This window comes from Propithecus coquereli, unplaced genomic scaffold (genome assembly GCF_000956105.1).
Source record: "Propithecus coquereli isolate 6110/MARCELLA unplaced genomic scaffold, Pcoq_1.0 Scaffold65, whole genome shotgun sequence".
Classification (NCBI taxonomy): Eukaryota; Metazoa; Chordata; class Mammalia; order Primates; family Indriidae; genus Propithecus; species Propithecus coquereli.
The window spans coordinates 6,717,369-6,730,129 of NW_012152507.1; the positions used below are offsets into that span (position 1 = coordinate 6,717,369).

Consider the following 12,761-nt stretch of genomic DNA (forward strand, 5'->3'; position numbering starts at 1 on the left):
TAAATTACCCCACACCTGGACTCTTCAAAGTCCCACCATCGGGACCCAAGGCTGTCTTCTACAGGGCAAGAAACGGCGGAATTCGTGAGAAGAAAACCAAACAGAACTGCCCGAGCTTGCCTCTGAGAACCCGCAGGCCATAAAGCTGAATTAGGCGGGATCTGTTTCTCTCGCGATACTTTCTGGAGGACGTACACGCTTTAAGCCCCCTTTGGTTTTCATTGGCTGCCGAATCCCATGAGGGAGAGGGAAAGTGGAGGCGAGGCCCCGCCCCCTAACAGGAGCCAATCCTAAACAACCGAGGGGACGAACCCGGAAGCGAGATCTGCGGCGGTGATTTTCCCTGCTATAAGGTGGGTAGCTCTAGCCAAGTCCCGGACCTCGCTTTTTGGTAAACTCGGGCCATCTGAGAACTCTTGGGCTTGTACGGGCGGGGTCCTGTCGACCCAGCCGAGCCCTGCAGGTCAGGCCGCGTCTTGGGTCCCTGGGGTAGGCCAAAAGCTGCTTCTCCGCTCTTGGCTGTTGGAAGGCCTCAGGCGGAACTCCCGGGCCTGTGAGTGACCAGTGCCAGAGGGCCGGAACTGGCAGCCCTCTCCCTTACTGTCACTCTTTAGACCCTCTGGTTTACGGGCCTTTCTTCTCTGCTTCCCCTTATTGTCGCCCCTGTGTTCTCGAGCACATCTCTATTGCTTTGTGCTGAAAACGGTAAAATGTAGGGCAGTGAAAAATAATGTGGAACTTTTGAATTAGAGTATCTGGCCTTTCAGTTCCATTAAAGAGCCTTTGATCTAGGGCAAGTTGTTTTAATCGATGCGAACCTCAGCACCTTCACCTGTAAAAGGGGGTTTGTAGCCCTGCCTGTCACTGAGTTGTTTTTGAGGAGTTGACATAGGATCTCTTTCAAAATGGAATGTGCCCTTTAAGTTAGGAAACATACCCTATCATTTCCTGATGGAATATCAGGAATATCATCACATAAGAACCTTGATCGATTTTTTTTTAAACTCTGAATCAGGTAGATACACCTGCGTTTGACTTTTTAAATTATCTATACCAAGAAAATTTTATACATAATTTATTGTATCTGGATTTATAAATTCAGAATTTATATATGAAGAGAGGAGTTTTTACAAAAAGGAAAGTCATGTTGGGGGAGGGGAGTAAGATCTGGGCTATAATGTTACTGTATTTGATATAATTACATGTGAAATTTACATTATTTATTGTCATCCATTAAGTGTTTAATGAATTGATGCATGATCACTTTTGTGTTGCAAGGTTCAGGAGCTAGTTTGAGAGTAAAGGAAAAAGTGGTAACTCTAAGAGGACTAATAAAACACAAAGCAATTCTGGTGAGGTCTCTCAATAGACTGAAAAGGTGAACGGGTTTCAGAAATCCTTTAGCACAATCCTTACATTTTATAATGAAGTAACAGGCCCAGCGAAGTTACTGGTCATGATTGATAGATTTAAACTTGCATTTAGTGCTTCTGCCCTTTGTAATAAAATATAATACCACATTACGATTGTGTACTATTAATCTTATGAAATTAGGTAGAAAGAATCAGTATCTTAGGGATATGCTTAATTCTGGAACTTCTCAGAAACCATTCCAGGCAAAATCAAGTGATGGGACTTTAATGCTACAAATATTTCTTAATGCCTGCTGTATACAAGTGGGACATAAATGTAAGTTAAATGTGGTCCCTATCCCTAAGTTTATAATCTTTTAAGGGACTGAAATAAGACAAAATGTAGCACCAAAAAAGGTAGAAAGCACAGATATAATTGGGAGGATCAAGAAAGAATGAAAGAGATAACATCTGAGAAGAGCCTTGAAAGACTGATAAGATTTCAACAAATATAGTTGGGAGGCTGAGAAGTGGTATTTTTAAATTACCTATTAGTTATTATCATTTTCTTTAATTGACTAAGGCTTATATGCTGTGTAACTCTTTAAACTGATATTGGTTTATAAATTAATATAGCAGGCTAGTAGAATAAATCACTTCCTCCAGGAAGCTTTCTTTAATTCCTTTGGACTACAGGAATTTTGACCCTCCAATATACTCATGACATCCAGACGTGATCCCATCATAGTACTTAACTGTGTCGTCTTTGCCAGTTGCTTCCACTAGACAGCAAGCTCCTCAAGGTGAATATGTGGATCTCGTTCATTACTGAATCCTAGTACCCAGAGACTGGCGCATACCAGACATTCTGTTCATATTTGTTAAACGAAGGAGTGAATTTACAGCCAAATTCAGTTCAAAACAAGGAGCCAACTAAGAACTATAGTTGTCTATCAATGAATAGGACTACTTTTAAAGCAGTGAATTTTCCTAGGCCTGAAATTATTAAAGTAGAAATACATCATTAGTGCAGATGTTTTGATAAAGATACCTGCATTGATGAGAGATCAGGACGGATGTCCTTTTGGGGGCTCTTCTATCTTTAAGAATCCCTGATTCTTTGAAGTGTTTTTTTAGGAACTAGAAGTTTTTGTTTCATGCTCTATATTATCTATGTGTCTACTTTATAAAAATCTTAAATGTACTTGCCTTTATTATATTAGTTAAACTTTAAAAACTTAAAGCATTCATCATTTTTAGCATAATACCTAAACCAATAGATTCGAAACAATAGTTATAATAATAAAACAGTTATGATAATATGGTTGACTTAGTAGAAGAAAACAAAAAGAAGAGTTAGACCATTAAAGGTAATAGATTACTGAAATCTGTCAGCTCCAATATTTAGTATATGTAATGGGTATCATGCGAAGACACCAAAGAGTTTAGATGGGGTTTATTTGTGTATGTTTGCAAGACCATTATCTATGCTGTTGATAAAGCCTCGATTACTGTTTTGCTAATAATTTTTTGTGTTTATGATTTCAGATCTTGATGAATAAAATGAAATAGACATAATTCATCTCTAGAAAGATTATTCATACCCTGGAATTTGAAATGCTTTTTATTTAGAATAACAGTAAGAATGGAAAAAGAAAAAGTAAATGATGATGGAAAACGAGACTCAGAGAATTCCTTGGACTTTTCTGAACACTTTAACCAACTTGAATTGTTGGAGACACATGGACACCTTATTCCCACTGGTACTCAAAGTCTCTGGGTAGGCAATTCTGATGAAGATGAGGAACAAGATGAAAAAAATGAAGAATGGTATCAATTGCAAGAAAAAAAAATGGAAAAAGATCCAAGCAAATTGCTTCTTTGGGCTGCTGAAAAAAATCGGGTAAAAAAAGAAACAAAAACCAGAGGGAACCATAACAGTAGGAAAAGCATTGGGTTGGAGCCAGCAGACCTGTCCCTGAATCTCTGGTTTGTAACTTTGGGCAAACCCTACTGCTGTTGAACCTCTATTTTCTCATGTATAAAAATGGCCATGATAATACCTATCTTTTTTATACAGGATCGTGGGGATCAAATGAGGATATATTACATGAAAGTATATATTAAGCTATAAAATGTCATATTAGGTACTGTTTGGAGGTTTAAGAGTAATTAACTCTACAAAGATTGCAAGCAATCATTTATATTTTGAAATCATTTATATTAAGTCCTTGGGATCATCCTATAGATATGTATTATTTAGGAAAGAGAAGATGGAAATTAACACTCATTCAATGCCAACTATACTAGGTGCCTTACTACATTTAATCCTCACATATCCCCACAAGAAAGGTAATTTTCTTCTCTTTTACAGAGTAAGAAATTGACATTCAGAAAATATTAATTTGCTTAGCATCATCCAAGTAGAATTAACATCAAAAGCCTGATCTTTATGCTCGGCCACTTCCACCTCATTTTACTTAGTTTCCCCATGTCTGTGTTAGTAAACTAATAACTAAAAGGGTCTTGCATTTTAGATCACTTTTAACCCAAGAGCATGCTGCAGCCCACCAGAGGTCCATTGAACAAACTGAAAATCATGACCTGAAGGCATGTTTCTAAGGTTGTATTTAGAAGAATTGAGCTCTTGAATCCCTAGATTTCCTTGTCACTACTTTATTCTTCTGCTAAAAGTTTTATTTTTAAAGGTTTTATACACTTATATATTGGTGTGATAATCCTACTACAAGAAAAATCAGTTACGTTTTTTTTCACAGAAGAAATATAAAATACCAAATACAGTTACAACCTATATTCATCTAGGACTATAGCTTTTGTGCAATAAACCTTAATTGGACCAAGAGTAAATGTATGGTTTAATATTCAGAGAATCTCATTATTAGAAGCCATAGAGTACGGTTAACACTAACTTGTTCATTCGTACATCTGTTGTCCTCTCTTTCCAAAAAAGAAATCTTAAATTATTTTCATTTTAAAATCATTTGCTAACAAGTTTTTATTTAACTTAGTTAAATCTAACACAAGACAGTTAAATTTTCTTTATTGTTTTGGTTTGAGTTTTTAAAAGATTTCTTTTTTCTTCTCAGCTTACTACAGTGCGGAAACTACTTTCTGAAAAGGCCACTGACGTGAACACTAGGGATGAAGATGAGTATACCCCTCTTCATCGAGCAGCCTACAGTGGACACTTGGATATTGTCCGTGAGCTGATTGCACAAGGAGCAGATGTTCACGCAGTGACTGTGGATGGCTGGACCCCCCTGCACAGTGCTTGTAAGTGGAATAACACCAGAGTGGCTTCTTTCTTACTTCAGCATGATGCAGACATCAATGCCCAAACAAAAGGCCTCTTGACCCCCTTGCATCTTGCCGCTGGGAACAGAGACAGCAAAGATACCCTAGAACTCCTCCTCATGAACCGTTACATCAAACCAGGTCTGAGAAACAACTTGGAAGAAACTGCATTTGATATCGCCAAGAGGACAAGTATCTATCACTACCTCTTTGAAATTGTGGAAGGCTGTACAAATTCTTCACCTCAGTCTTAACAGTTCTAGTAATTCTCTTAAGTTTCTAAGTATTAGTGCCTCTTGTGTGAGATGTAAAATATTCCCCTAATACAAAGTTGACATCAAATGTCTTACTTTGGAAACTTAGTGGCACTAATTATAATGCTCTTCCAAGTGAATTGCCTGATCTTGATGTCAAAATGTATTTGAAAGTTGTTGGGATATATCTTTAATGATTTCTGTGAAGTTTGTGATTTTTATCAGAAATAATTTTAACCTGCCTATACTTAGAAACATGACACGGGTTGTACAGAACCTAATGATATTTTTGGTGCTGATCCAAGAGAAATATATTTTTAAATATCCCACATCCTGGATGTTTGTTGAGTATTTAGTATATTGATGTATATTTTTATAAGGTGAGATAACTCAGAATTGAACTTTAAGGTCTTAAATATTCTGGTGCAGTTCAGCTGTATTCTCTGTATTACCATAGCCAGTTGTTTTCATTTTGAACCAGAAGAACTAACATATTAGTAACTTGAATCTTAATAAGTTAAAAAAAAACACCAAAAAACCTAGATCTTTGTCCTTTAGAACATAGACCATTTTCAGGAAGCAGTTAGCTAAGTGTTTAATACATGAATGTTGTATACTGCCTCCCCTACCACAATTGACACGATCCTGTGGACAGTCCTACCTCGCCCTGTTCAGCCTACGTGATCCATATTCTAATGGTGAATCAGTATGACCTTTTAGACATGCACCCACAACTATACCTTGGTCCAAGAGATCATAATATATCTGCTATCCAACTGGCTTTACCTGCCCAATCCTGCTGATTTGAGTATTGTTCATATAGACTCATGAGTTCACAGGAAATAGTGATTTTCCAAGATCTTCATTTTATACAGACCATACAAAGGCAAAGTGATAAGGGCAAAGGAATTCTAAGAGTGAGGGGATGATTATTACATTGGGGCTAAAATCAGAAAGTGGCTCAGGCTTAAAAAGAAAACTGTGGATAGTGACAAAAAGTATAAATATGAATATTCAAGAAAAATAAAGTGTAAGTTTTGAACAACTAAAAAAGCATGAATCATCTTTTTTTTTTAACCTATTTATCTCTTTCTTGGATCCAGAACATAACTATTCATCCAGCATGCATATATTTATTTAATATCTACTCTCTCAATCTCTCCAGCAGCAATTTCCCATTGACCACCTAGCACCCTGTGACTTATCCCAAAGAGTTTTCTCTCAACCTCTCAACACCAGAACTAACACCCTAGGGGAAGGGAACTAAACCAATTGCCCTTTTCTTTAGTTATATATTTTAAATGTCCACCAAGGATTATCTCTTTTAAGCTAACCCATGTGACTCAATCACCCAAGACTACGTAATAATGTTATTTAATCAAATATATATAGTTAGAACAAATTAGATCATCTCAAAAAAGTTAAAGATAAGATAATGAACTGAATCATTGCAACAAACAGGATCCCAAGAGTTAGGAGAGCTTCAGTAATTTTGTAGTGTCTGGCTAAGAGACACTCTCTTGGTTTCACAGTATTAGTAACTCTAACAGGGGTTGTGGTAGAAAGTGAGAGGTTGCTTTCTGTGTAATCTGGCCTAAGTTAGTGATACTAAAGGACAGGTACAACTGACTGACAGTGGTAGAATAGGACCCCATCTGTCCAAGTAGCCAGCTAAGCAAGGCTGCCTCGTCTGAAAGTCACAGAGCCCATGGCTTCTTTCTCACTTGAGATTGGGTTGCATCCACGATTCTAGGTAAACTTTCCATTTAAGTGTGGGCCTCAAAAAGCTTTTTTATTTCTGATAAGGACCTGAGATGTAACTACTCCCTTGTTTTCAGGCCTTAACTCACCAGTGCTAGACAGCAAACTCCAGATAGAAGAGAAATCCCATCCCTGAGGGCAGAATTTGTATTGTTTGCTTCCTTTATACTTGCCTTAGTATTTATTAGACTGCTCTATCCACACAAGGCATTCATTAATCATGCTTTTGACAATATCACTTATCTGTACTTTCCAGTTGAAGCAGGCTAAGTAGCCAAGTTTGCAAACAATTTAATCTTGGAAATTTATACAAAGACTTTAAAAAATAAAACCTGGGCCAGGCACAATGGCTCACACCTATACTTTGGGAGGCTGAGGCAGGAGGATTGCTTGAGGCCAGAAGTTTGACACCAGCCTGGGCAACATAGTGAGACCCTGTCTCTACAAACAAAAGAAAAAAAAACAGCCAGTCATGGTGACATGCACCTGTAGTCCCAGCTACTAGGGAGGCTGAGGCAGGAGGATCACTTGAGCCCAGGAGTTCGAGGTTACAGTGAGCTGTGACTGCACCACTACACACCAACCTGGGCAACAGTAAGATGCTGTCACTAAAAAAATAAAAACTAAGTTTTTCCTAACTAAGGGCTTAATTTTGATTAACTTAAATGCTTGAGGGAAAGGTGACTTTTGTCATTGTTCAAGGGACACATAATTCTTAGGCCCACAGTGAAACTAGTTGGCTTTGCTTTTATAAGTCTTAAATATGCTTTTCCAGGGAGCCTTCTGGCCCACAACTTTCCACAGTGATGGGATTTAGAGTCTTTGTTCTATAGTATGAAAACATTCATTTATTTATATTCTTTGACCTCTATTGTGGTATCCATCACTATTCTAGAAGATCATGATCAAAAGAAGTCCAGGGACTACTCTGAGACACATCCCATACCAAAGTGAAATCCCTGGATCAACTCTCAATTCCTGATCAACACATATATCATCTTCACCCTACCTGCAATGGCTCTAGGAATCTATGCAGCTGCCTACAAAATAAGATCATCAAATCTTTGATTATGCCTTTTCCATAGCTGGTTTATCATAGGATGCTCCAGTCCTTCTGTAGCATTACTATTAATAGGATGACTGTTCAACTTGTTAAATATGAAGTGCTTTCTCTAAAGGGAATTTAGGATGTATGTTTATTAAATTCAGAAGATAGTAAATTAATAAAGATTGAGCATAGCTGATTGATGTGTAAAATTCCTGGAAATTTCCCTTTGAAATCCCAAAATTTCACTTCTGGGGACCTCAGTGGAAACAATCTGCACCAGAGCTATCACATAGAATCATAATGCAAGCTACATATGTAATTTTAAGTTTTTTCTAATAGCCATATTAAAACAAAAATGGATGAAATTAATATATATTAGTCTAAACATCCAAAAGAGATTTCAACATGAAATATATATTAAAAAATTATTTAGATATTATACCTTCTATTTTTGTAGTAAGTCTTCAAAATATAGTGTGTATTTTATAGCACATCTCAGTTCAGACTAACTACATTTCAAGTTCTCAATAGCCACATTTGACTAGTGGCTACTCCATCAAACAGTGTGAGTCTAAATGCCTGATCATTCCCTGGAGACATAGAATGATGGTTATGAGGATCATTAAACTTTAAGTCAGACAATCGGAGTTCCAATCTTGAGTGCCATGTAAGTGTGACTTTGGGCAAATAGCTTCAGTTTTCTCATATGTAAAATGGGCATAATATCTATCTTGTAGTGTTGTAAGGAATAAATGACATAGGTAAAGAACCTATCGCATGAAGGTACTCAAAAAATGGTATTGAGTGGTTCTGTTCCCCAGCATTTCAAGCAGAAATGCCCTTCCTGTTTTAGGTATTTGGATTCTTAAAGATCCCATATGTAGGTTTTCCTTTATATTCCTACAGTGTCTGATGACCTTCCAGTAAAATGTGCAATATAAAGCTTTTTTCAAGAATCCGAGCAACTCCACTCCTAGAAAAAATGCCTACCCCATTTCCAAAGGTTCCTGCCACGAATCAAGGGTCTTGCTCCAACTGAAGAAAAACTCAAGGAATAAATAAATAAAGCAAAAGAATTGAAGCAAATATTAATAATTACAAGGACTAGAAGGAAATGAGGTTCAGAGAGAAAATGTATTTTCCAGAGTGGATCCAGGGCCTTGAAATTAAGAATGGCTTATTGCTCATGCTCTGTGCAGCCTCTCAATGCCAAGTTTTGTCAATGCTGAGCAAAAGGAATAAAAACACAAAAACATTCATTTTTGGTTCATCGCTTTAATTCAAAACTCAGGTACATCTAATAGTCCTCACTATGAATTTAATGACATGGCCACATCCTCCAGTGGATCTCACGGTAGCAGAATTTGTAGGCCAGAAAATCAGCTTAATGAAAGAAATAGCTTATAAAATCTAAACGCAAACTGCTCCACAATTTGTTTTCGTCCTTCACTTTCTATTACAATATGTTCAGCATTTCGTCTCTATTAGATGTATAGTACTTGACAGTTAGGAAAACATTGTTAGAGAAATAATGTGAGTTCAGAAAGGGCACTGTCTCCTGTGTAGTCATTAGAGTTCTGTTTTCAGATACGGCTGCCTTAAACAGAGGCAATTTTTAGCAATCGAGAGAGAGAGAGAGAGAGAGGCCAGAAAGTGAGCCTGCCATCATTAAAAAAAAAGTTCAGATGTCTATTAGGTTTTTCCAAACTCCAATTTAATAACTCATGAAGAATATGTATACCGATTGCAGGGACCAACTCTAGGAGTAAGACATAGCTCTGCTGTGAGAATCATATGAAGACCTGATACAACAATGAAATGCTTCAGTGTATGTACCAGAAAAAAAGCACTAGAATTCAGATGATAATAGCTTTCATGTGCTTTTGTATATTTCCTATTAGAAGATATGCAAACCTCATAAGGAGAAACAAATACAAGAAAAATTATGTTAGGCTCCTTTCATCCTTTCTTTTGATTTTAGTCTGTACCTTTGGACAATAGGTGGTTTGGGAGTCCATCCAGAAAGGTAACTGTATGTCAGCGTTTCTCAACCTCCACACTATTGACATTTGGAACCAAATAATTGCTGTGGGGGGCATCCTGTGCGTTGCAGGATGTTAGCAGCATTCCTAGCCTCCACTTACTACCAGTGGCACCTCCCACTCTCCCACCCCCAGTTATGACAACCAAAAATATCTCCAGACATTGTCAAATGTCCCCTGCTGTATGTCTTCAAAAATCTAAGGCAGGAGATTTCATAAACCTGGCCAGCCACATAGTTGTTTTTATGAGCATGCAAGTAAATTTTATGTAAAGCCAGTTTCCCTTAGATTTTGTTAGGTATGCCGAATATTTCTTAGTGTACATCCAAAAATTAGATAATCATCGATTCTACTTTTGATTTTTAGTATTTTCTTGATGAAATCACTTAAACACATCTAAAAAAATTGGGCTAAAATATACACTTCGAAAAGGAGAACTCTCCAATACTAGGTGTTGTTTTTAAGAAAAATTCACTTCCTACTCCCAGTTTTGGCATCTAGGAAATTTGCTCTTTAGGTCAGATGAGCTTATTTTTAGAGAAATTCAATTTCTATGAATATGAGATGGGACAGTTACATTCTGATTTTTAATAGGTTGTACTATTACAAATGTAATTATTTTATTGCATTGCTGATAAAATGGCAATTAAGTTAACACACACACTTTGCTTCTAGATAAAAAAAAGGATAAGAGAAACTAACAAACTCTGTCAGAGCAGTTCCAAGTATAAACTGGAGAAATAGAAGACAATGTCTTAATGTTATTACTAAAATTCTTTTAATTTGTTATTTAAATGTAAAAATCATATGGTATAATTTATTTTGGCAATTACTTTTACTTTAAAAGTTAATTCTAAGATGAAATACATCAAAATCATAATGTACCAAAAAAACATGTTTATCAACCTACTATGTGGTTTTGTTGTACACACTATACATTTCAGTAAATACCTGGCATTAGGACTGCGGTGCCATAGGGTACAGTTATAATCAGCTTTTGTAAAAACTGCCAAACCAGTTCTCCACAGTGGCTGCACCAATTTACACGCTTAGCAGCGAGGAATGAGAGTTCCAATTGCTCCATATCCTCCCAACCTTTGTTACTTGCCAGGTTTGTTCCTTTTTGTTCCTTTTGTTTGTTTGTTTAACAGCCATTCTAGTGAATATGTAATAATATTTCATTATAGCTTTAATTTGCATCATTCTGATAACTAATGACAGGAGCAATTTTTATGTACTGATTGGCTATTTGGATCTCCTCTTTTGTGAGGTGCTTGTTCATCTTTCTCCATTTTCTCATTGGGCTGTGTACACTTTTCTTAGTGATTTATAGGAGTTTTTTTATCTATTCGGGATACTAGTCATTTTTTTGATATACATATTGCAAAAATGTTCTTCCAGTCTGTGGCTTGCCTTTTCACACTCTTAATGGTGATTTAAATGAAGAGAATATCTTAACTTTAATGACCTATAAATTTATCTATTGTTTTTCTTTAAAGTTAGTGCTTTCAGTTTCCTGCTTAAGAAATATTTGCCTATTCCAAGATCATGAAGATTTTTTTTCATGGTTATTATCTAGAAGTCTTAGTGTTTTACCTTTAGTGCTATAATCCATTTTGAGTTGATACTTATGTTTGCTGTGTGCTAGGAGTCAAGGTTCATTTTTCCCATATGAATATTCAATTTACCCAAAGCCATTTACTAAAAAGACTGCCCCCTCACTAACACACACACACACACACGACATTGCAGTGACACCTTTGTCATATATTTGGTGATCATATATGGTTGAGTCTGTTTCGTTCCACTGATCTGTCTTTGCCCCAATATCACAGTTTTAATACTGTAGCTTTATAGTAAATCCTGATTGTATATAAATATTTCAACTTTGTTCTTATTCTTCAAAGTTGTTTTTGCCATTCTTGGTCCATTGTATTTACCTTTCAATTTTAGAATCTTTTTGTCAATTTCTATTTTAAAACAACCCTGTTGAGATTCAGATTGCGATTATATTAAATTTATAGATACATTTCAGGAGAATAAACATCATTATAATATTCAGCATTACAATTCTTGAATATGCTATAACATATTTCTGCATTTATTTAGGTATTCATTAATTTTTTTTTTTTTTTTTGAGACAGAGGCTCACTGTGTTGCCCGGGCTAGAGTGCTGTGGTGTCATCCTAGCTCACAGCAACCTCAAACTCCTGGGCTCAAGCAATCCTCCTGCCTCAGCCTCCCGAGTAGCTGGGACTACAGGCATGCGCCACCATGCCCGGCTAATTTTTCTATATATTTTTAGTTGTCCAATTAATTTCTTTCTAATTTTAGTAGAGACGGGGGTCTCGCTCTTGCTCAGGCTGGTTTCGAACTCCTGAGCTCAAACAATCCACCCGCCTTGGCCTCCCAGAGAGCTAGGATTACAGGCGTGAGCCACCGCGCCCGGCCCATTAATTTTTTGATAATGTTTTAGAGTATTCTAGTGGCATTCTTTTTCTTTCTCTTTTTAAAAATCTATTCTTATGTATTTGGCAGCTTTTGATGCTATTCTAAGTGAGTTTTTTAATATTTCATTTTCTATTTTTTTGTTGCTGTATATAAAAGAAAAATTTATTTTTTCTGTTGACTATGCGTCCAGTGACCTTGATAAATTTATTAATTCCAGTAGCCTATCTGTACATTCATTTGAATTTTGTATGTGTACAACCATGTTGACAGCTAATAATAACTGTTTAATTTCTTCCTTTTTATTTTTTGAATTCGGTAAATAATGTAGCTTGATCTTCAATTAAACAACCTTGCATTCCTACAACAATCACAACTTGATCGTGATGTGTTATTTTTTAACATGATGGGTTACATTTGCTAACATTTTGTTTAATATTTGCATTAATCTTCATGAGAGAGATTGACCAATAATTTTCCTTTTTAATAATATTCTTTTAGATTTTTGTATAAAAATGAGTTGGGAAGTGTTAACATTTTT

At 36.3% G+C, this 12,761-nt stretch overlaps 1 protein-coding gene across 1 annotated transcript; it reads left to right on the forward strand.

Annotated features, from left to right (window-relative positions):
• Positions 1-287: 287 nt before the first annotated feature.
• ANKRD49 (ankyrin repeat domain 49) lies at positions 288-5,967 on the forward strand. Its single transcript, XM_012660033.1, has 3 exons — positions 288-353; positions 2,901-3,255; positions 4,460-5,967. The coding sequence occupies exons 2-3, from the start codon at positions 2,998-3,000 to the stop codon at positions 4,919-4,921; spliced, it is 720 nt and encodes a 239-aa protein (XP_012515487.1). The 5' UTR covers positions 288-353; positions 2,901-2,997; the 3' UTR covers positions 4,922-5,967.
• Positions 5,968-12,761: the final 6,794 nt, after the last annotated feature.

Bases quoted from the DNA above. Each gene is read 5' to 3' on its own strand.
- ANKRD49 (XM_012660033.1), top strand. From the start codon at position 2,998: ATGGAAAAAGAAAAAGTAAATGATGATGGAAAACGAGACTCAGAGAAT. The intron at 3,256-4,459 runs GTAAAAAAAGAA...TTTTCTTCTCAG, and splicing joins GGGCTGCTGAAAAAAATCGG to CTTACTACAGTGCGGAAACT.